The sequence below is a fragment of the Heptranchias perlo genome, chromosome 11 (assembly GCF_035084215.1).
Source record: "Heptranchias perlo isolate sHepPer1 chromosome 11, sHepPer1.hap1, whole genome shotgun sequence".
Classification (NCBI taxonomy): Eukaryota; Metazoa; Chordata; class Chondrichthyes; order Hexanchiformes; family Hexanchidae; genus Heptranchias; species Heptranchias perlo.
In genome coordinates, this window is record NC_090335.1 from 52,211,694 (window position 1) to 52,234,503 (window position 22,810).

Genomic DNA, 22,810 nt, shown 5'->3' on the forward strand with positions numbered 1-22,810 from the left:
CCATTACTTTCCACTTCCTATCCCTTAGGCAAATATGTACCCAAGTTATCATCGTTCCTTTAATCCCATGTACTTCTATTTTCCAAATAAGTCTGTTTGTCAAATGCCTTTTTAAAGTCCATATATACAATATCTACTGTATCAATCCTCTCTGAGACTTCATCAAAGAATTCAATCAGATTAGTTTTTTTTTATTCGTTCATGGGATGTGGGCGTCGTTGGCAAGGCCGGCATTTATTGCCCATCCATAATTGCCCTTGAGAAGGTGGTGGTGAGCCGCCTTCTTGAACCGCTGCAGTCCGTGTGGTGACGGTTCTCCCACAGTGCTGTTAGGAAGGGAGTTCCAGGATTTTGACCCAGTGATGATGAAGGAACGGCGATATATTTCCAAGTTGGGATGGTGTGTGACTTGGAGGGGAATGTGCAGGTGGTGTTGTTCCCATGTGCCTGCTGCTTTTGTCCTTCTAGGTGGTAGAGGTCGCAGGTTTGGGAGGAGCTGTCGAAGAAGCCTTAGCGAGTTGCTGCAGTGCATCCTGTGGATGGTGCACACTGCAGCCACTGTGCGCCGGTGGTGAAGGGAGTGAATGTTTAGGGTGGTGGATGGGGTGCCAATCAAGCGGGCTGCTTTGTCTTGGATGGTGTCAAGCTTCTTGAGTGTTGTTGGAGCTGCACTCATCCAAGCAAGTGGAGAGTATTCCATCACACTCCTGACTTGTGCCTTGTAGATGGTGGAAAGGCTTTGGGGAGTCAGGAGGTGAGTCACTCGCCGCAGAATACCCAGCCTCTGACCTGCTCTTGTAGCCACAGTATTTATATGGCTGGTCCAGTTAAGTTTCTCGTCAATGGTGACCCCCAGGATGTTGATGGTGGGGGATTTGGCGATGGTAATGCCGTTGAATGTCAAGGGGAAGTGGTTAGACTCTCTCTTGTTGGAGATGGTCATTGCCTGGCACTTGTCTGCCGCGAATGTTACTTGCCACTTATGAGCCCAAGCCTGGATGTTGTCCAGGTCTTGCTGCATGTGGGCTCGGACTGCTTCATTATTTGAGGGGTTGCGAATGGAACTGAACACCGTGCAATCATCAGCGAACATCCCCATTTCTGACCTTATGATGGAGGGAAGGTCATTGATGAAGCAGCTGAAGGTGGTTGGGCCTATGACACTGCCCTGAGGAACTCCTGCAGCAAAGCCCTGGGGCTGAGATGATTGGCCTCCAACAACCACTACCATCTTCCTTTGTGCTAGGTATGACTCCAGCCATTGGAGAGTTTTCCCCCTGATTCCCATTGACTTCAATTTTACTAGTGCTCGTTGGTGCCACACTCGGTCAAATGCTGCCTTGATGTCAAGGGCAGTCACTCTCACCTCACCTCTGGAATTCAGCTTTTTTGTCCATGTTTGGACCAAGGCTGTAATGAGGTCTGGAGCCGAGTGGTCCTGGCAGAACCCAAACTGAGCATCGGTGAGCAGGTTATTGGTGAGTAAGTGCCGCTTGATAGCACTGTTGACGACACCTTCCATCACTTTGCTGATGATTGAGAGCAGACTGATGGGGCGGTAATTGGCCGGATTGGATTTGTCCTGCTTTTTGTGGACAGGACATACCTGGGCAATTTTCCACATTGTCGGGTAGATGCCAGTGTTGTAGCTGTACTGGAATAGCTTGGCTAGAGGCGCAGCTAGTTCTGGAGCACAAGTCTTCAGCACTACAGCTGGGATGTTGTCGGGGCCCATAGCCTGTGCTGTATCCAATGCACTCAGCCGTTTCTTGATATCACGTGGAGTGAATCGAATTGGCTGAAGACTGGCTTCTGTGATGGTGGGGATATCGGGAGGTGGCCGAGATGGATCATCTACTCGACACTTCTGGCTGAAGATGGTTGCAAACGCTTCAGCCTTGTCTTTGCACTCACGTGCTGGACTCTGCCATCATTGAGGATGGGGATGTTTGCTGAGCATCCTCCTCCCGTTAGTTGTTTAATTGTCCACCACCATTCACGACTGGATGTGGCAGGACTGCAGAGCTTTGATCTGATCCGTTGGTTGTGGAATCGCTTAGCTCTGTCTATAGCATGTTGCTTCCGCTGTTTAACATGCATGTAGTCCTGAGTTGTCGCTTCACCAGGTTGGCCTCATTTTTAGGTACGCCTGGTGCTGCTCCTGGCATGCTCTTCTACACTCCTCATTGAACCAGGGTTGATCCCTTGGCTTGTTGGTAATGGTTGAGTGAGGAATATGCTGGGCCATGAGGTTACAGATGGTGCTGGAATACAATTCTGCTGCTGCTGATGGCCCACAGCGCCTCATGGATGCCCAGTTTTGAGCTGCTAGATCTGTTCTGAACCTATCCCATTTAGCACGGTGGTAGTGCCACACAACACGTTGAATGGTGTCCTCAGTGCAAAGACGGGACTTTGTCTCGATGAGGACTGTGCGGTGGTCACTCCTACCATTACTGTCATGGACAGATGCTTTTGCGACAGGTAGATTGGTGAGGACGAGGTCAAGTAAGTTTTTCCCTCGTGTTGGTTCGCTCACCACCTGCCGCAGGCCCAGTCTAGCAGCAATGTCCTTCAGGACTCGGCCAGCTCGGTCAGTAGTGGTGCTACCGAGCCACTCTTGTTGATCGACATTGAAGTCCCCCACCCAGAGTGCATTTTGTGCCCTAGCTACCCTCAGTGCTTCCTCCAAGTGGTGTTCAACATGGAGGAGGACTGATTCATCAGCTGAGGGAGGACGGTCGGTGGAAATCAGCAGGAGGTTTCCTTGCCCATGTTTGACCTGATGCCATGAGATTTCATGGGGTCCAGAGTCAATGTTGAGGACTCCCAGGGCCACTCCCTCCTGACTGTATATCACTGTACCGCCACCTCTGGTCGGTCTGCCCTGCCGGTGGGACAGGACATACCCAGGGATGGTGATGGAAGAGTCTGGGATGTTGGCTGAAAGGTATGATTCTGTGAGTATGGCTGTGTCAGGCTGTTGCTTGACTAGTCTGTGGGACAGCTCTCCCAATTTTGGCACAAGTCCCCAGATGTTAGCAAGGAGGACTTTGCAGGTCGACTGGGCGTGGTTTGCCGTTGTCGTGTCCGGTGCCCAGTGGTCTGATGCCGGGTGGTCCGTCCGGTTTTATTCTTATTATGACTTTTTTTAGCGAGATTTTACAACTGAGTGGCTTGCTAGGCCATTTCAGTGGGCAATTAAGAATCAACCACATTGCTGTGGGTCTGGAGTCACATATAGGCCAGACCGGGTAAGGACGGCAGGTTTCCTTCCCTAAAGGACATTAATGAACCAGATGGGTTTTTACGACAATCCGGTAGTTTCATGGCCACCATTACTGCATTACTGATACTAATATTTTAATTCCAGATTTTTTATTTAATTAATTGAATTTAATTAATTGAATTTAATTAATTGAATTTAAATTCCCCAGCTGCCGTGGCGGGATTTGAACTCATGACTTGCCTTTAACGAATCTGTACTGGTTGTCCCTTATTAATCCATGCTTCTCCAAGTGAGAATTGATTTTGTCCATGACAATGATCTCTAGTGGTTTTCCCACCACTGACATTGGACTAACTGGCCTGTGTTACCAGTTTTATCCCTCTCCCCTTGTTGAATAGGGGTGTAACATTTGCAATCATCCGGTCCTCTGGCACCACTCCCATTTCTAAGGAGGATTGAAAGATTGTGGCCACAGCTTCTGCTATCTCCACCCTTGCTTCCCTCAGCAACCTTGGAACCTAGGATGCATCCTATCTGGACGGGGGGAATGGTTAATTTTGAGTGGTGCCAACCTATTTAGCACCTTTTTTTCTATTTATTTTTATCCTATCCAATCTCTCTACTCCGTCCTCCTCGACTGTGACATTAACTTCATCCTCTTCTTTTGTGAAGACAGGTGCAAAGTGCTCATTCAGTACTTCAGTCGTGCCCTCTGCCTCTCTACAAGAAGATTTCCTTCCTTGTCCCTAATCGGCCCCACCATTCCTTTAACTATCCTTTTACTTATATATGTTCATAAAATATTTTTGGGTTCCTTTTTATGTTACCCGCTAATCTTTTCTCATATTCTCTGTTTGCCCGTCTTATATCCTTTGTCAATTACCCTCTACAATATATGTATTCTGCCTGGTTTTCTACTGTATTCTGTAAGTGACATTTGTCATAGAATCATAGAAAATTTATGGCACAGAAGGAGGCCATTCGGCCCATCGTGTATGCGCCGGCCGAAAATCAGCCACCCAGCCTAATCCCACTTTCCAGCCTTGCTAAAATCCATGTAGACTACATCAAATGTGCTACCCTCATTGACCTCCTTTTTACCTCCTCAAAAAATGTAATCAAGTTAGTCATAAACCTCCTTTTTCTGTATTTTTTTTATCTAGGTCATGGCACTTCAGGTGCACATCCAAGTACTTTTTAAATGTGATGAGGGTTTCTGCCTCTACCACCCTTTCAGGCAGCGAGTTCCAGACCCTCACCACCCTCTGGGTGAAAACATTTTTCCTCAGCTCCCCTCTAATCCTTCTACCAATCACTTTAAATCTGTGACTCCTGGTTATTGACCTCTCTGCTAAGGGAAATAGGTCCTTCCTATCCACTCTATCTAGGCCCCTCATAATTTTGTACACCTCAATTAAATCACCCCTCAGCCTTCTCTGTTCCAAAGAGTACAACCCCAGCCTATCCAATCTTTCCTCATAGCTAAAATTCTCCAGTCCTGGCAATATCCTCGTAAATCTCCTCTGTACCCTCTCTAGTGCAATTGCATCCTTCCTGTAAGTTGGTGACCAGACTGTATACAGTACTCAAGCTGTGGCCTAACCAATGTTTTATACGGTTCCAGCATAACCTCCCAGCTCTTATATTCTATGCCTCAGCTAATAAAGGATAGTATTCCATATGCCTTCTTAACCATCTTATCTACCTGTCCTGCTACCTACAGGGATCTGTGGACAAGGTCCCTCATTTCCTCTACTCCTTTCAGTATCCTCCCATTTATTGTGTACTCCCTTGCCTTGTTTGCCCTCCCCAAATGCATTACCTCACACTTCTCCGGATTGAATTCCATTTGCCACTTTTCTGCTCACCATTGATATCTTCCTGCAGTCTACAGCTTTCCCTCCTCACTATCAACCACATGGTCAATTTTTGTATCATCTGCAAACTTCTTAATCATGTCCCCTACATTTAAGTCCAAATCATTAATATATATCACAAAAAGCAAGGGACCTAGTACTGAGTTCTGTGGAACCCCACTGGAAACAGCCTTCCAGTCACAAAAACACCCGTCGACCATTACCCTTTGCTTCCTGCCACTGAGCCAATTTTGGATCCAACTTGCCACTCTCCCTTGGATCCCATGGGCTTGTACTTTTTTGACCAGTCTGCCCTGTCAAAAGCCTTGCTAAAATCCATGTAGACTACATCAAATGTGCTACCCTCATTGACCTCCTTTATACCTCCTCAAAAAATGTAATCAAGTTAGTCATAAACCTCCTTTTTCTGTATTTTTTTTATCATCCATGGAGCTCTAGCTTTGGATGCCTTCTTTCCTCCTTATAGGAATATGCTTGGTTTGTACCCCAACTATCTCCGCCTTGAAGACCTGCCATCTCTCATTTATGGTTTTCTTGGCTAATCTTTGTTTCCAGTCCACCTGTGCTAGATCCCTTTTCAAATCACTGAAATCAGCTCTCTTCCCGCTGGGCATTTACATAATTGATTTTTCTTTGTCCCTTTCCATAACTACTTTAAACCTAATTATATTATGATCACTATTACCCAGATGTTCTCCCACTGAAACATACGCCACTTGCCCAACTTCATTCCCCAGGACTAGATCCAGCACTGCTTCCTCCTTGTTGGGCTAGAAATATATTGATTAAGAAAGTTCTCCTGTGCACATTTTAGGAATTCTTCACCCTCCTTGCCCTTTACACTTCTTTCTCCCAGTCTATATTAGGGTAATTGAAGTCCCCTACTATTACTGCTGTATTATTTTTACATTTCTCTGAAATTTGCCTACAGATTTGCTCCTCTATCTCCTTCTCACTATTTGGGGGTCAGTGGTAAATACCCAGCAATATAACAGCTCCTTTTTTGTTCCTTAACTCTAACCAACAACGCAAAATTGTCGAGCAGAAATTGATAGCCAAATTCCGCACCCATGAGGACGGCCTCAACCGGGATCTTGGGTTCATGTCACGCTACACGTAACCCCACCAGCGAAAAAAGAGTTATCTGTTTTTAATACAACTGGTCATTCTCTCTCTTTCTCTTCCTTTCGGATGTTTTTCTCTCTCTCTCTCTCTCTCTGTGTCTTTGGGTTCGGACCGTTTGTATATTCAGTAGTCCTGTATTTACTGTCTCTCTGTCTGATTGCCTTGACAACGGGCAGTTGGAAAGATTATCTGTAATTACCAGGCATTGTTCTCTGACTATATATGCGGTAACCTTCAAGGAATTCCACACTCACCTGACGAAGGAGAAAGCCTCCGAAAGCTTGTGATTTTCAAATAAAACTGTTGGACTATAACCTGGTGTTGTAAGATTCCTTACATCTAACCAAATAGATTCAGTCTTAGTTCCCTCTAATAATATAGTCCCTGTGTAGAACTGTAATATTATCCTTGATCAATACTGCCAACCCCCTCCTTTCTTTTTTCCTTCCCTATCCCTCTTGAAAAATTGTAGCCAGGAATGTTTAGTTTCCATTCCTGCCCATGTTTAATCCAGTTCTCAGTTATAGCCGGTATATCATAACCCCATGTAACAACTTGTCCCTGCAGTTCATCAACCTTATTTATAACACTCCTCGCATTAACACACATGCATTCCAGCACCATTCTAATCTACTTTTGTTTTCTCCTCCATCCAATTCCTGCTCTTTCTACACTATTCTTTATTCTGTTGCAATTTGTTGTTCCTAGTTTTCTATACGCCTTGTCTCTCCTCTCTGCTGCTACATCCTGATTCCCCTCCCCCTGCCAAATTAGTTTTCACCCTCCCCCACAGCACTAGTTAATCTCCCCGAGAAGATATTGGTCTTAGCCCTGTTCAGGTGCAATCTGTTTGGCCTGACATGCAATAAAAGAGCTGTAAGGTTGTGTTAGGACTTGGCATGGATAAGCAGTAAATGTGGAACAGTTTGGTAGGCAACATTGTGTGCTATGAATCTTGATACATAACACTGTTGGGTAGTCTTGCCAGGTTCTTTAAAATATGCTGTCACGGCCTGCATCTGCTCCAAGGTCCTGCAGCTACTCTACACATTGTTAAGCCTGGCCAGCCCCTTCTGCCAAGCATGATGCACTGTTACCTTGGGAATGGTGCCCTGGAGTGTCGAACATTTTGTTTTTATTTCAAAATATACTTTATTCCATAAAATTTAAAGATGCACATGGTTTACACACAGTTCAAATGAAGGCTGCAAAATGCAGCACTGCAGTTCAAAACAATACAGTACAGATCGTATACACTATGATCTTATTGTCACAATTTTAAAACACAGTACATATTTTCTAATACATTCTGTACAGTACAGGCTGGGGTGGCTTTATACAGTGGCCTTTCCCCATAGAGCCTTTTTGTAGGTCGCATCTTGTTTCAGTGCGTCCCGCAGCACGTACTCCTGGACCTTGGAGTGTGCCAGTCGGCAACACTTGGTTGTGGACAGCTCCTTCAGTTGGAAGACCAGCAGGTTTCGGGCGGACCAAAGGGCCTCCTTCACCGAGTTGATGGTCTTCCAGTCGCAGGTGATATCTGTCTCGGTGTGCGTCCCGGGGAACAGCCCGTATAGCACAGCGTCCTGTGTTACCAAACTGTTTGGGATGAACCGGGACAGATACCAACGCATCTCTCTCCACAGCTACTGCACAAAGGGGCAGCCCATCAGGAAGTCAACGATGGTCTCCTCCCTGCCACAGCCTCGAGGGCAGCTCGTGGTGGTGGTGAGGTTCCGTGTGTGTTGGAAAGAGCACACTGGGAGGGCCTTTCTCACTACCATCCAGGCTACATCCTGGTGCCTGTTGGTCAGTTCCGGCGACGAGACATTCTGCCAAATGGCATCGACTGTCTAGTCGGGGAAGAAACCAATCGAGTCCACCATCTCCGTTCCTCGCAGGACTTGCACGTCCACTTTATCAGCCATCAAACAGAAGGTCATGGGCTATGCCTTTAAGTGGCCATATCCCGTTAAATTTTCCTAGCAGCCCTTAATTCCGGATAACCAATCCCCTCCATTAGCGCGCTCCCTGTGCCTGGGAGAATGTGCAAAGGAAGGTCGCTCTAATTATTTCAATGATCTAACCTTACAAGAATAGAATTTCTGTGGGGGTTTCCCGATCTCCTTCTGTAGCTGCGTTTAAGTCACTTCTCCTGGGTTTTCGCTGATTTTCTGCTGAAGTTATGACGGGAGATCAGGAGAACCCCTGTGGAAATTATTGGCACAGGTCAATACTCTACTGGTACACAATGCACCCAAAGAGCAGTGGTCCTGCTGCCACTGTGATGGGATCATAAATTCAGATCCATAAGGCTTCTCCAACCGTATGGAGCTTTGCTGATGGCTGGCACATGTCAGAAAATCAGGCACCCATCCTCGTACACCTGGCTTGCTTCACAATTAATTTTTCAGGGTAATATTTTTGGGTGAGGAAGCAGGCAGAGCTACAGGGGAGTGCAGCTCACTTCATAAAGTAGAGTTGTGGAAATGAGGCCCCAAGCTGATATTCCTGACTTTAGTGAGGTAAGGCTCCCAGCATGCACCTTCCCCATTTGAAATGGGCACATGACAGTATAATGGGCCTGGCCTGCTTTAGCCCAATTCTTAAGGCAGGGTTGCTGGATTTCAGATTGAGTTGAACTGTAGTTTTATTTTGGCAGTGAGCCTTTACATAGTTCTGCATTGAACATCATGCACACTTTTTTTTCACTATGCATTTATGCCATCCTTCTAAAGCCTTCAGTTTGCTAAGGAAGACTTTCTGAAGTCTTGGCAATTGTTGCTGCATTAAAAGTTGCAGTTAAAACTTTGGAGGATGGAAATTTATTTGGCTGCTCTAATGATGCTACATACATCACTTTACCAGTATAAGAGAGCCACAAACTTTTATTCAAAAGCAAAATACTGCAGATGCTGGAAATTTGAAATCTGAAATCAGACTGCTGCAGCCCATGCTGAGATGGTGCAGTCTGAAGCTGGGCCCTCCCGGCTCGAGGTCGTCCTCCAAGGCCATCTGCACACTCCTCCATTGAAAGCCAGCAGCCTTCTACCACCCATGCTCCAACCACTGGGGAAGCACCTCATAGGAGCACTAGTGACTGGAAGCCTGTGGTCAGTGGGGTACCACAGGGATCGGTGCTGGGTCCCTTGCTGTTTGTGGTCTACATTAATGACTTGGATATGAATGTAAAAGGTATGATCAGTAAGTTCGCTGATGATACAAAAATTGGTAGGGTGGTAAATAGCGAGGAGGATAGCCTCAGTCTGCAGGACGATATAGATGGGTTGGTCAGATGGGCGGAACAGTGGCAAATGGAATTTAACCCGGAAAAGTGCGAGGTGATGCACTTTGGAGGGACTAACAAGGCAAGGGAATACACAATGAATGGGAGGACCCTAGGCAAGACAGAGGGTCAGAGGGATCTTGGTGTGCAAGTTCACAGATCCCTGAAGGCGGCGGAACAGGTAGATAAGGTGGTAAAGAAGGCATATGGGATACTTGCCTTTATTAGCCGAGGCATAGAATATAAGAGCAAGGAGGTTATGATGGAGCTGTATAAAACACTGGTTAGGCCACAGCTGGAGTACTGTGTGCAGTTCTGGTCGCCACACTACAGGAAGGATGTGATCGCTTTGGAGAGGGTGCAGAGGAGATTCACCAGGATGTTACCAGGGCTGGAGCGCTTCAGCTATGAAGAGAGACTGGGAAGATTGGGTTTGTTTTCCTTGGAGCATACAAGGCTATGGACCAAATGCTGGAATATGGGATTAGATTAGACAGGGCTTGATGGCCGGCGCGGACACGATGGGCCGAAGGGCCTCTATCCGTGCTGTATAACTCTATGACTCTATAAGTAAAGGCACACGAACAACAGACACTAAGGCGATGCACAAGGGTGAATAGTTCTATTCTGTTTCCATAATTTCATTTATTCATTGGTAAATGTGACTTTGAATTTGCATTTGGTGGTGGTTTTCATTTGTGCGATGAGCTGAGAAGGAAACTAATGTGCAATCAGAGGGCGATTTGATTTTCTTGTTGGAGCAGAAAGGTGAGGAGTGTAGGACTGTTGGTGAGTTGGGGGATGTTGTTGATATTATTGATAGCAGGCACGGATCAGGTGAGCACGCAGCGCCCTTGCAGACAAGGCGTGTGGTTCCTGTTGCACCCTTGTGTCTTCCTCCACTTCCTCTTCCGGCTCCTCCCCCTCCTCCTCCTCAGCCTCTTCCTCCTCCTCTTCCTCCTCCTCAGCCTCTTCCTCCTCAGCCTTCTCCTCCTCCAGCTCTGGCTCAGGGTCTTCTCCAATCATTGGTGGCAAAGGCTTGTCCCTCGTGATGGCGAGGTTGTGCAGCGTGTAGCATACCATCACGAATCTGCTCACCCACTTAGCGGAGTACTGCAGGGCTCCTCCAGACTGGTCCAGGCAGTGGAAGCGTTGATTGTGGAGGCCTATGGTGTGCTCCACGATGTTGCAAGTGGCAGCATGGGTCCTATTATAGGCCTGCTGTGCACGTGTGCGTGGGTTCCTGACCAGAGTCATGAGCCACGGCCTGAGGGGATAGCCCTTGTCGCACAGTAGCCAGCCTTTGACTTGCCGAGGCCAGTGAAAGATAGCTGGCACGTTGGACTGCCACATGACAAAGGCATCGTGACTACTCCCAGGGTAGCGGGCATTGACCTCCATGATTCAATGCGTGTGGTCGCACACCAGCTGCGCTTTCAGCGAGTGGAAGCCCTTTCAGTTGACAAAGACGACCGAGTTGATATGCGGGGCACACAGGGCAATGTACATGCAGTCAATGGCACCCTGCACCATGGGGAAGCCAGCAATGCGAGCGAACCCCCGTACTCGCTTGTTCTGCTTGACTCTGTCAAGAGGGAAGGTGATGAACATGTTCCACATCTAGTACAGTGCGTCTGTGACCTCCCTAATGCAGCAGTGCATTGCATACTGCGAGATGTTGCACATGTCGCCAGCAAAGGCCTGAAATGATCGTGAGCTGTAGAAGTTCAACGCCACGGTGAACTCCACAGCCACAGGCAATGCTGTCCTCACCCTGCTCTGAGGCTGCAGTCGTGGCCGCACCAGTTGACAGATCTCGATCACGACTTTCTTGGTGAACGTCAGCCATTGGATGCAATCCTCCTCGGTTATGTTGAAGTAAGAGAATTGGTCTTGGAAGGCCCTCATTGGATACGGCCTCCTGCTCAGTGCCCTGCACCTCCTCCTTCTCCCTCTCCTCGCAGCTTGACCTGCTGTGTGTAGCCTCTGTGCACGCTCCCAGTCATGCTCGATGCCCAGCGGGAGCCCTAGCAGATCACCCATGGTTGCCAGGAATGTTGTTCAACCACAGTTGTAACTTTCCGAACCGTAAGGCAGTACGTGCCAAACCACTCTCAAATGTACTGTAGGAGTAGTCAGTAGGTATAGGGAGCTTCAAAAAACAATTCCTATTCCACCAGCAGCCAGAAGCAATAATCCAGCAACTAACTTGTGAATCCTGCATGGTCCCTTTAAATAGCGCTGGTGTGGGGTCCTCCAGGCACTCTATGACACAATCAGGTGTGTGTGGTTAAGACAGTGCATTGAGTTGAGCGTTAAGGTCCAAAATGGTGTCTATCACTTTAAATCAGTGTTGCACACTGATTGCACGCATTTTCTCCTTACTTTACATGCTTCCGTTGTTCGGTATTTGCACATGCGCTGACTCCTACACCAAGATGGCGTGGCACAGCCAAGACGCCATCTTGGATGTTCGAGATGCCGCGTAGCGCCAAAACAACGGGTGCCAGACGGCCCAATTTAGCGCCGTTGGTGTTGAGCAGCCTAACAAGCAGTCCTTAAAGGCATTGCTCAGAAAACCGCACAGGTAAGTTTTTAAATGATTTTTATGTTCCTCCTAGCCCCACAAAATTTGACCCCACCTGATGCCCAAATCAGTATGGCCCTCTGCCGATATTTCCTCTCTCCACATTTACTTACCAGACCCAGCCCGGGTCTGTGGAAGAGCTGGCAGATCTCCCCCCCCCCCCACCAAACTGGCCACTTATATTTAAATGAAGCCCGACCTTGAAAATGGTCAGACTTGCGATTAGTTCCATTAGGCAGGCAGCGGACTGACTCCACCCACCTCCCAGTCGATGGAAGCAGTCACACAAAAACCTACCTCAATGTAAGTTCATTCAGTGGAGATGTCCCATCACCTTCATTGCTGTTCCAAGTCCAATTAATGTAATGATGAAGCCCAGTAATAAGTTGGGTTGCACTGCGAGTTAATGCATTGGAAGGTACAACTTTTATTGGCAATAGAAAATGATAGAGCTGGATGTTTGGGAGTGGCTGTTATAATTTTTAACAGGAATGTTTAAAAAATCTATTCCGAGTCACAATATTTGCAACCCCGCTGCAATAAACCATTATTAAGGAAGCTGTGTAGAAAATAATATAGTAACACAAAAAGAATCATGGAATGTGGAAACAACTAGCTTTTTGAACTCTATTCCTGGGTTACAACCAGAAACTAAATCATGGCTCTGCATATTGACAGAATAAATAGTGCAACATATGAGCAAACCTCACCAGACAGGATATCAAAGAAAACTGAAATCTTTGCTTCTAGTTGATCTTCAAAGCCCAAACAGCATTACTTTGAAAGATTATAATGAGCCATCTTTGCTGAATTGTAGGACGTAGGAGATACAATCAGACAGTTGTGTTTTTGCTCTTGTATTCTCTACAAACTGGTAGTAAACAACCAAAGTCTGCCAGAAACCAGTTTGGACTTCTTTGGGACGAACTTGGGTTGGTTTTCTGCCCTCTGGCAAATTGGTGGAGCTGGAAATACGCAGTTCTCTGATTTGCCTACATTCCTTTAGTTTGGTTAATTACAGGATAAGCAGGTACACCGATTGCATTACACTGCAGGGCATGATATGGTTGTCTGATATCATTGTGGCTTGCAGCATGGGGACATTGATATGCTTTCCCTTCAAGAATGGTTCTCATGACATCCGCAGTGGGGGGAGAGATAGTAATGTGACAAAATAATGGAATATTTTATTCATGGTTTCTTATTTCTTCTTTCCTGTGTCTCTTGGTTTAAATATTCAAATGGAAGTTACGCATTCATTTAAAAGCCAACACGTTGGCAAAGGAGACAAGGGCCCATCTCTCTCCCCTCCCTCTTTTCCAGAGGGCAAGCCCAATGGCATAAAATGTGTCCACCTCTGTGTAGAGGGGACTTGGCTGTGTAATTGTGGTGGTGCTTGTGTGAGTGCTATCAGAGAGTGGCTGCGCACAGTCTCCAGCAACATCTTTATTTTCTTAAGGCAGTTGAATGGCAGCCTTTTTCCTCTCACTGCAACAGGCTCCAGTCTGGGACGAACCCCCATTAGAGGCTGGGAAGCAGCCTCCAAATGCATATGACCCCAGGCCTGAAAAAGTAGCCAGAGTCAGGGGATATCTCTGTGATGGGTGAAAGTCCCTCCCCAGCTAAGATACTCCACAGTCAGATCCCCTAGGCCAAGGTGTTTACGGGAACTCTGCGATAGGAACAAAGAATCCTTAATGTGCAAATATTTTGATTGCAAAGTTAAAGATGAATGTATTGCTTTAAACAATCATACAGGAAGGCTGCTTTGATCCAGGTGCCATGTGATTTTATCAATGGCCTAAAATGCAAACCAGTATTTGCAATTCATATCAAACACTGCATATTGCCACTGCCTGTCTTCAAAGGGCTTTCCGAGTATGAAAATCCTGCATGTTTCATCTATCAGCGGTTCAGTTCTTTCTGGCTATGAGATCATAATATTTTCTAAAGACGAGAAGCTAGGAACTGTGGAGGAGCAGAGAGATTTAGGGGTCCAAATACAGAAATCAAAAAGCTAGTGGTCAGTTACAAAAAGTAAATCAAAAGGCTAATGGAATGTTGGCCTTTATCTCAAGGGGCTGGAATACAAAGGGGTAGAAGTTATGTTACAGTTATATAAAGCTCCGGTTAGAGTGCATTTAGAGTACTGTGTTCAGTTCTGGGCACGGCACCTCAGGAAGGATATATTGGCCGTGGAGGAGGTGTAGTGCAGATTCACCAGATACCGGGATTAAAAGGGTTAAATTATGAGGACAGGTTGCATAGACTAGGCTTGTATTCCCTTGTGTATAGAAGATTAAAAGGTGATCTAATTGAGGTGTTTAAGATGATTGAAGGATTTGATGGGGTAGAAAGAAAGAAACTATTTCTGTTGGTGGAGGATTCCAGAGCGCGAGGGCATAACCTTAAAATTAAAGCTAGGCTGTTCAGGAGTGATGTCAGGAAGCATATTTTCACACAAATGGTAGTGGAAATCTGGAACACTCTCCCCCAAAAAGCTGTTGAGACTAGGTCAATTGAAAATTTTAAAACTGAGATTAATAGATTTTTGTTAGGCAAGAGGATTAAGGGTTACCGAACCAAGGCAGGTTGATAGAGTTAAGATACAGATCAGATATGATCTAATTGAACGGTGGAACAGGCTCGAGGGGTTAATGGCCTACTCCTGTTCCTGTTTTCCTATGTAATGTAGCTCCATGGACATGCACATATGGAAATCCAGCAAAGACAGCTTTTTGTTAGATCACTAAGGACTAAGAATGCAATATGTCCTTGAAAAATATTTATTTCATCCTAAGTTCTGCAAGGCTTTCAGAGAATCTCATCAGACTGGATTGAGTGTTTAACTTTTTGCAAACTGGCTTCAAATTTCAGTTTTTGAATTGCTTTGAATATCTTGCATTTACTGCTTGCTTCTGGAAATAACTCTATTTGTCAATAATAGTTTAATTTGTTACAAAAGTACCTGGCATGGCTATATTATCCATCACCTGAAGTAACCTGAGATGTATTGGAATTCCTATGTGCTATCTAGCAACAATAAAAGGGTTCATTGTTTGCCCAGGGCAGGCCATTCCAAATGACTTCTATTTTTATTTTGTTCTCGGGATGTGAGTGGCGCTGGAAAAGCTGTGTTTTTGTTGCCTGTCCCTAGTTGCCCTGAGAAGGTTGTGATGGACCTTTGCTGCGAACTGCTGCAGTCCATGTGCTAATGGTGCTCCCATGATGATCTTAAATATGGAATTCCAGAATGTTGAACCATTGACAATGAAGGGCTGGTGGTATCACAGAATCTTAGAATCATAGAAAATTTGTGGCAGAGAAGGAGGCCATTCGGCCCATTGTGTATGCGCCGGCCAAAAATGAGCCACCCAGCCTAATCCCACTTTCCAGCACTTGGTCCGTGGCCTTGTGGGTTAAGGCACTTCAGGTGCATATCCAGGTTCTTTTTAAATGTGATGAGGATTTCTGCCTCCACCACCCTTTCAGGCAGTGAGTTCCAGACCCCCACCACCCTCTGGGTGAAAATTTTTTTTCTCAGCTCCCCTCTAATCCTTCTACCAATAACTTTAAATCTGTGCCCCCTGGTTATTGACCTCTCTGTAGATTTGGCAGTCCCATCCTTTGTCCACTCTATCTAGGCCCCTCATAATTTTGTACACCTCAATTAAATCACCCCTCAGCCTCCTCTGTTTCAAAGAAAACAAACCCCAGCCTATCTAATCTTTCCTCATACTAAAATTCTCCAGTCGTGGCAACATCCTCGTAATTCTCCTCTGTACCCTCTCTAGTGCAATTACATCCTTCCTGTAATGTGGTGACCAGAACTGTACCCAGTACTCAAGCTGTGGCCTAACTAGTGCTTTATACAGTTCTAGCAAAATCTCCCTGCACTTATATTCTATGCCTCGACTAATAAAGGAAAGTATCCTGTATGCTTTCTTAACCACTTTATCTACCTGTCCTGCTACCTACAGGGATCTGTGGACATGCACTTCCAAGGTCCCTCACTTCATCTGCACTTCTTAGTATCCTCCCATTTATTGTGTACTCTCTTGCCTTTTCCCCAAATTCATTACCTCACACTTCTCTGGATTGAATTTCATTTGCCACTTTTCTGCCCACCTGACCAGTCCATTGATGTCTTCCTGCAGTCTACAGCTTTCCTCCTCACTATCAACCACACAGCCAATTTTTGTATCATCTGCAAACTTCTTAATCATGGCCCCTACATTTAAGTCCAAATCATTAATATATATCACAAAAAGCAAGGGACCTAGTACTGAGCCCTGCGGAACCCCAATGGAAACAGCCTTCCATCACAAAAACACCCGTTGACCATTACCCTTTGCTTCCTGCCACTGAGCCAATTTTGGAACCAACTTACCACTTTCCCTTGGATCCCATTGTACTTTTTTGACCAGTCTGCCATGTGGGACCTTGTCAAAGGCCTTGCTAAAATCCATGTAGACTACATCAAATGCACTAACCTCATCGACATTCCTTGTTAACGCCTCAAAAAATTCAATCAAGTTAGTGAGACACAATCTTCCCTTAACAAATCCATGCTGACTGTCTTGATTAATCCGTGCCTTTCTAAGTGACAGTTTATCCTGTTTCTCAGAATTGATTCCAATAAATTGCCCACCACCTGACTGGCCTGTAATTATTCAATCTATCCTTCGCTCCCTATTTAAATAACAGTACAACGTTAGCAGTCCTCCAATTCTCCAGCACCACACAAGTATCCAGGGAGGATTGGAAAATGATGTAACAGGGGAAATATTTCCTCCCTTGCTTCTTTTAACAGCCTGGGTACATTTCATCCAGTCCTGGTGATTTATCTACTTTCAAAGATGCTAATCCCCTTAATATTTCCTCCCTCACTATGTTTATCCCATCCAATTTTTCACGCTCCTCCTCCTTAACTATAATGTCTGCATCGTCCCTCTCTTTTGTGAAGACAGACCCAAAGTATTCCTTAAGAACCATGCCAACATCTTCCGCCTCCACACATAGGTTACCTTTTTGGTTTCTTATAGTCCCTACTCTTTACTTAGTTATCCTCTTGCTCTTAATGTATTTATAAAATATCTTTGGGTTTTCCTTGATTTTACATGCCAATATTTTTTCATGCCCGCTCTTTGCTTTCCTAATTTCCTTTTTAATTTCACCCCTGCACTTCCTATACTTCTCTAGGCTTTCTGTAGTATTGAGTTCTCGGTGTCTGACATAAGCTTTCCTTTTTTGCCTTATCTTACCCTGTATGCTCCTTGACATGCAGGGGGCTGTAGATTTGGCAGTCCCACCCTTTTTCTTTGTGGGAACATGTTTATTCTGAACCCCTTGAATGCCTCCCACTGCTCTGACATTGATTTACCTTCAAGTAGCTGTTTCCAGTCCATTTTTGCTAAATCACTTTGCAGCGTAGTAAAACTGGCCTTTCCCCATTTGAGAACTTTAACTCCTGTGCTATCTTTGTCCTTTTCCATAACTATGCTAAATCTAACTGAATTATGATCAATCCCACCAAAATGCTCTCCCACTGATACTCCTTCCACTGCCCAGCTTCATTTCCTAAAACTAAATCCAGAACTGCCCCCTCTCTTGTTGGGCTTGCTACATACTGGCTAAAAAAGTTCTCTTGAATGCAATTTAAGAATTTTGTGCCCTCTATTCCCTTCACACTCTTTGTATCCCAGTTAATATTAGGGTAGTTGAAATCCCCTACTATTACTGCCATATTGTTTTTGCACTTCTCAGAAATTTGCCTACATATTTGCTCTTCTATCTCCCTCTGACTGTTTGGGGGTCTATAATATGCTCCCAGTCGTGTGACTGCCCCTTTTTTGTTCCTTAGCTCAACCCATATGGCCTCATTTGATGATCCTTCTATCATATCATCCCTCCTCACAACTGTAATTGCTTCTTTTAGCAAAATTGCCACCCCCCTCCTTTTTTATCCCCCTCTCTATCTCTTCTGAAAACCCTGTAACCAGGAACGTTGAGCTACCGTTCCTGCCCCTCTTTAAGCCATGTTTCTGTAATAGCTAAGATATCATACTTCCATGTTTCTATCTGTACCCTCAGTTCATCTGCCTTATTCACTAGACTCCTTGCATTGAGGTATATACCATTAAGCACTGCCAAACTCCTTTGTTGTTTATTTTCTAACCTTTGTTTCCTCTGCCATCCAAACTCACTTACTAATTTTCTGCCTTCCATTTCCAGTTTTACTTCTCTCCCAACTGATTCTACACTCAGGTTCCCATCCCCCTTGCCCAGCTGGTTTAAACCTCCCCAACAGCACTGGCAAACCTCCCCACAAGAATATTGGTCCCAGCTCTATTGAGGTGCAACCCGTCCGGCTTGTACAGGTCCCTCCTTCCTCAGAACCGGTCCCAATGCCCCAGGAATCTAAAGCCCTCCCTCCTGCACCATCTTTCCAACCATGCATTCATCCACTCTGTCTTCCTATTTCTATACTCACTAGCACGTGGCACTGGGAGCAATCCGGAGATTACTACCTTTGAGGTCCTGCTTACTAATTCCTTTCCTAGCTCCTTAAAATCTGCCTGCAGCAACTCATCCCTCTTTCTACCTATGTCATTGGTACCGATATGGACCACGACCTCTGGCTGTTCACCCTCCTCCCTCAGAATGTTCTGCAGCCGCTCAGTGACATCCTTGATTCTGGCACCAGGGAGGCAACATGCCATCCTGGAATCACGTCTGTGGCCACAGAAACGCTTGTCTGTTCCCCTAACTATTGAATCCCCTATCACTATCGCTCTCCTGACCTTTCTCCTCTCCACCCCCCCCCCCCACCCCCGTACAGCTGAGCACCCACGGTGCTATGGACTTGGCTCTGGCTGCACTCCCCAGAGGAACCCTTTCCCTCCTATTATCATACCGGTTAGAGCAGTATACAACCAAGTCAGGATGGTGTGTGACAAGAAGAGGAATTTGGAGGTTATGGTGCTCCCATGACCTTACTTCATGCATCAGACACTCAGATCATCAAAAAGAGGTTCACCTTTGACTTCACATTCTGTTTAAAGGAAGCTATAAATACTGTAAACCTGGTTACTTACGCTGTAGGTAAGGTAAACAGCAAAAGATTCATGAGTTTACATATGAATTGTGAAGAAACAATACCACAATGATACTTGTAATCTGTTTCGAATACTCTTCAGTTACATAATTTATTTCTTCCCAAGCCTTTACAAATCTCAAAACAGAATAACAGATTTCTTGAAGCAATTACAATGTAGTAAAATAAACGAATACACAGTCAACTGAAACCTGAGATTACAGCATTGTGTTTGTAATTAATACTGTTTTAATTTTATGACGTGGGTTTTAATCAATTTTTGGTCCATTTATGCTGACTGATCTGTCAATGTGGACACTACAGCCACCAAAAACAAAAATCATGAGAAATACACACATTCATATATCCTCACTGAATCTGAGAATTAGTTTTCCTGAAAATGAGAGTATATGCATGACGCACTACATGTGAATAAATACAGTAAAAATACAGTCAATAGATCAGAAGTGAATGAAACAGTAAGCAAAAACAATTGGGACTTTAGAAGGAGTAGCCTTCCGAGGAAGTGACAATAAAAGAGATGCTGGATTGGTTTAAATGTTTTGTGTCTATATAGAAAGTTTTACTAAAATAAAATGAAGGCATGATAAGTTCATAAAACTTTTGTTATCAGCATTCAGATCTCAGCATTCTGAGCATGTAGGCTGTACACAAGCTCAACTGCTAGCCACTTCCTGAATGCACAACAGAAGACAAGTCACAGTGCACTGTGAGGAACAAAAAGCCTGAGTGAAAAAAAGCAAGGGAAGAGCTTAGAAAAGAAAATGAAATTAAAGTGGATTTGTGCTGCAATATGCCTGGTCACAGAATTCCATCTCGCTGGTAAGATTTTCTCATTTCTTTTTAAAAAAGTAACTAAAATTTAGAATTGAAAAGTGGATAAGTTGTTACGCTCGTTGGTCAAGACGGGAGGAAATTGTCCATTTTTAACACTTTGTTAATGGCCAAGTAGTCTGACCTCAGTGTAGCAAAATATTTAACAGCAGACTGAATGGGAAATTAGTTGTTAGTGCAATAAGGAAAAACTATGCAGAAAGGTTTGAAAAAATAAGCATGAAGTGACAATCACTTAATCAGCCAAAAGATGATAAAAGTTTTACAGTTCAGTTTTAAGGAGGATAAAAATTTGACTGTGCAGCATTACTGATTTATTTTATTACCTTTTGGACATTATGCTGCCTTTCTTGAATTATAAAAAGATTGTAAAATTCAAATTTAATGTTCATCAAAACAATTATCTTCAAGAAATAGAGAAGTGTTTAATTCAGAATCAAAACTGGATACTTAAGGGTTTATTCCTTTTCAGTATTATTGTACTTATTTCTTTTAAAAGTATCACAAAAAATTATTTAATTCTAAACCAGCCCAAGTTTGACAAAGTTGTTTGATTTGGAATCCATGAAACTGGCATATTAATAGAGTAGTTATAATCTTCCCATTTTGTAATATAACTGACGAACCCTTATGATAAGTTTTTTAAAAGAACCACAACTTACACATAAAATTGTTTTTTTTTACAAATCCGTGCCTCATTTGGGATGAGAAAATGTCACCTCAGCTACACCAGCATGTTGTAAGGGTGCTTTGATCTGACAAACATCCACTTTCTAATAAATGCCTGCCTTCTATAAATTGGGCAGTATTTGTTATCCTATAGGAAGCTATAGCATGTTTTATAATCATCATAGAGTCTTGCATCATTCACAATTCAAATTTTTCCATGGCCTTGCCCCTCCCTATCTCTGTAACCTCCTCCAGCCCTACAACCCTCCGAGGTCTCTGCGCTCCTCAAATTCTGGCCTCTTGCACAGCCCCGATTTTAATTGCTCCACCATTGGCGGCTGTGCCTTCAGCTGTCTAGGCCCTAAGCTCTGGAATTCTCTCCTTAAACCTCTCCGCCTCTCTACCTCTCTCTCCTCCTTTAAGACACTCCTTAAAACCTACCTGTTTGACCAAGCTTTTGGTCACCTGTCCTAATATCTCCTTATGTGGCTCAGTGTTAAATTTTGTTTGATAGTGCTCCTGTGAAGCGTCTTGGGATTGTTTTACTACATTAAAGGTGCTATATAAATGCAAGTTGTTGTTGTTGGTGCAAAATAACATTCTCTAAAAATACTCTCATCAAAAATGGTCAGTGTCCAGTTTTGAAGTAGAAAAAGTGAAGAAAGCACAAAGATGTTTCCTTTACCAAGCAGGGTATTCATGATTCTAGATTCTTCAACCACAGGGTCAAAATAGATACACCAACTATCACTAAAATAAAACAATGGTTTGTTCATAGCATTTCAGTCATATTAGACTGTGGGGAATGAGAGGTTTACTTTTAGAAAAAAGCTATTAAATCTTGTTGCCACAAGAGAGGCCTATACTTTTTGTGATGTGACACCATGCCTTCTTTAGAATCTTAGTTATTACTTCAAGTACAGTTATGTAAATGGTAGTTTCTTAGAGTAAATATTCCATTCTTTATTTTTAAAATTTATATATATGTATGTGTTGAAGTGTAAATTTTTATTACATAATTAAAATAAAAAAGAACACAACCGTGATTTATACTATGCCTAAACTACCTGTATTACAAAATGGCAGCAGCTCTTGTACATACATTCTTGCTGTCAGTTTCATGCTTGCACATGGAAAGCAACTCATTATGAATGAGCTTTCAAGTGTCTCTGAGATATATGTTGTATAGGTATCAAATAAATGCTGTAAGTTAGAAATGATGATTGTCACTTATGCACATCCTTAACACTTTGACAATTAATCAATTATAGTTTGCTCGAACTCTAAAAAAATAGTTGACTCATACATGCTTCTTTCTACTGACAGTTCTTAGTATCTGTAGTAAATTCAATCAACAAAGATAAAAACTAACCTGTTTAGCCCTGTAATCCATAAAACAATTACAGTGAAATATTGACTCTGAATTTAGACAATTGCGATGCAGGATCTTTATTGAAGTTTGATGTCCTTCAATTAGTTGCACACGCTGTACTGAACTGTGTTACAGATTTCCCATTTTATGCATTTATCTGGAATATAATTTGAAGAGTCTGTGTTAAAAACGCTGCAGCAAAACACCTCAACTCCCCAAACTACTGGATTATTGTTGAGAATTCAGTAAAACATTTTCCTTTATCTGCTGCCATTGTCCGTCAATGTAAAGCACGTTAACATAAATTAGAATAATTAGGCTATTTTAGCAAAGTTGAATACTTTTTGCTTTTTTGATGAGCTTATTTAAGTTGCAAAAATTGAACATGGAAAAAATTGGCCATTCTGTATATATCATAGCCCAGAACATCAGAAGTAAGTCAACCAATGTGGCAGACGCAGAGGTCTGCTTCCTGAACCAGGCAGATCCGCAGTGTTCCAGGCCAGTCCCAGACAGCCTGGTTCACTAATGAAACCTGAATGAGTAGATTTGTCACTTGGAGCTAATATACCTTCCACACAACTCCAGATAACCTTGAAAGCCTTTGCCTAACAAGTAGGGTGGTCTTGGCTTGATAAACAGGAGGAAGCATACAAGTTTCTTCCTTCAAGTACTTATCCAATTCCCTTTTGAAAGCCAACATACTTGAAGGAA

At 44.0% G+C, this 22,810-nt stretch overlaps 2 protein-coding genes across 2 annotated transcripts in view; one reads left to right on the top strand and one right to left on the bottom strand.

The window, feature by feature from the left end:
- Nucleotides 1-22,810, bottom strand: part of fstl1b (follistatin-like 1b) — a 587,712-nt gene that overhangs the window by 204,532 nt on the left and 360,370 nt on the right. The gene's annotated exons all lie outside the window — the stretch shown is intronic.
- cd247 (CD247 molecule) overlaps nucleotides 19,872-22,810 on the top strand; it is a 113,409-nt gene continuing 110,470 nt past the window's right edge. Inside the window, exon 1 of the mRNA XM_067993024.1 lies at nucleotides 19,872-20,043. Within this exon, the coding sequence (XP_067849125.1) occupies nucleotides 19,986-20,043 (58 nt within the window). The 5' untranslated portion in view covers nucleotides 19,872-19,985. The remainder of the gene's footprint in view (nucleotides 20,044-22,810) is intronic.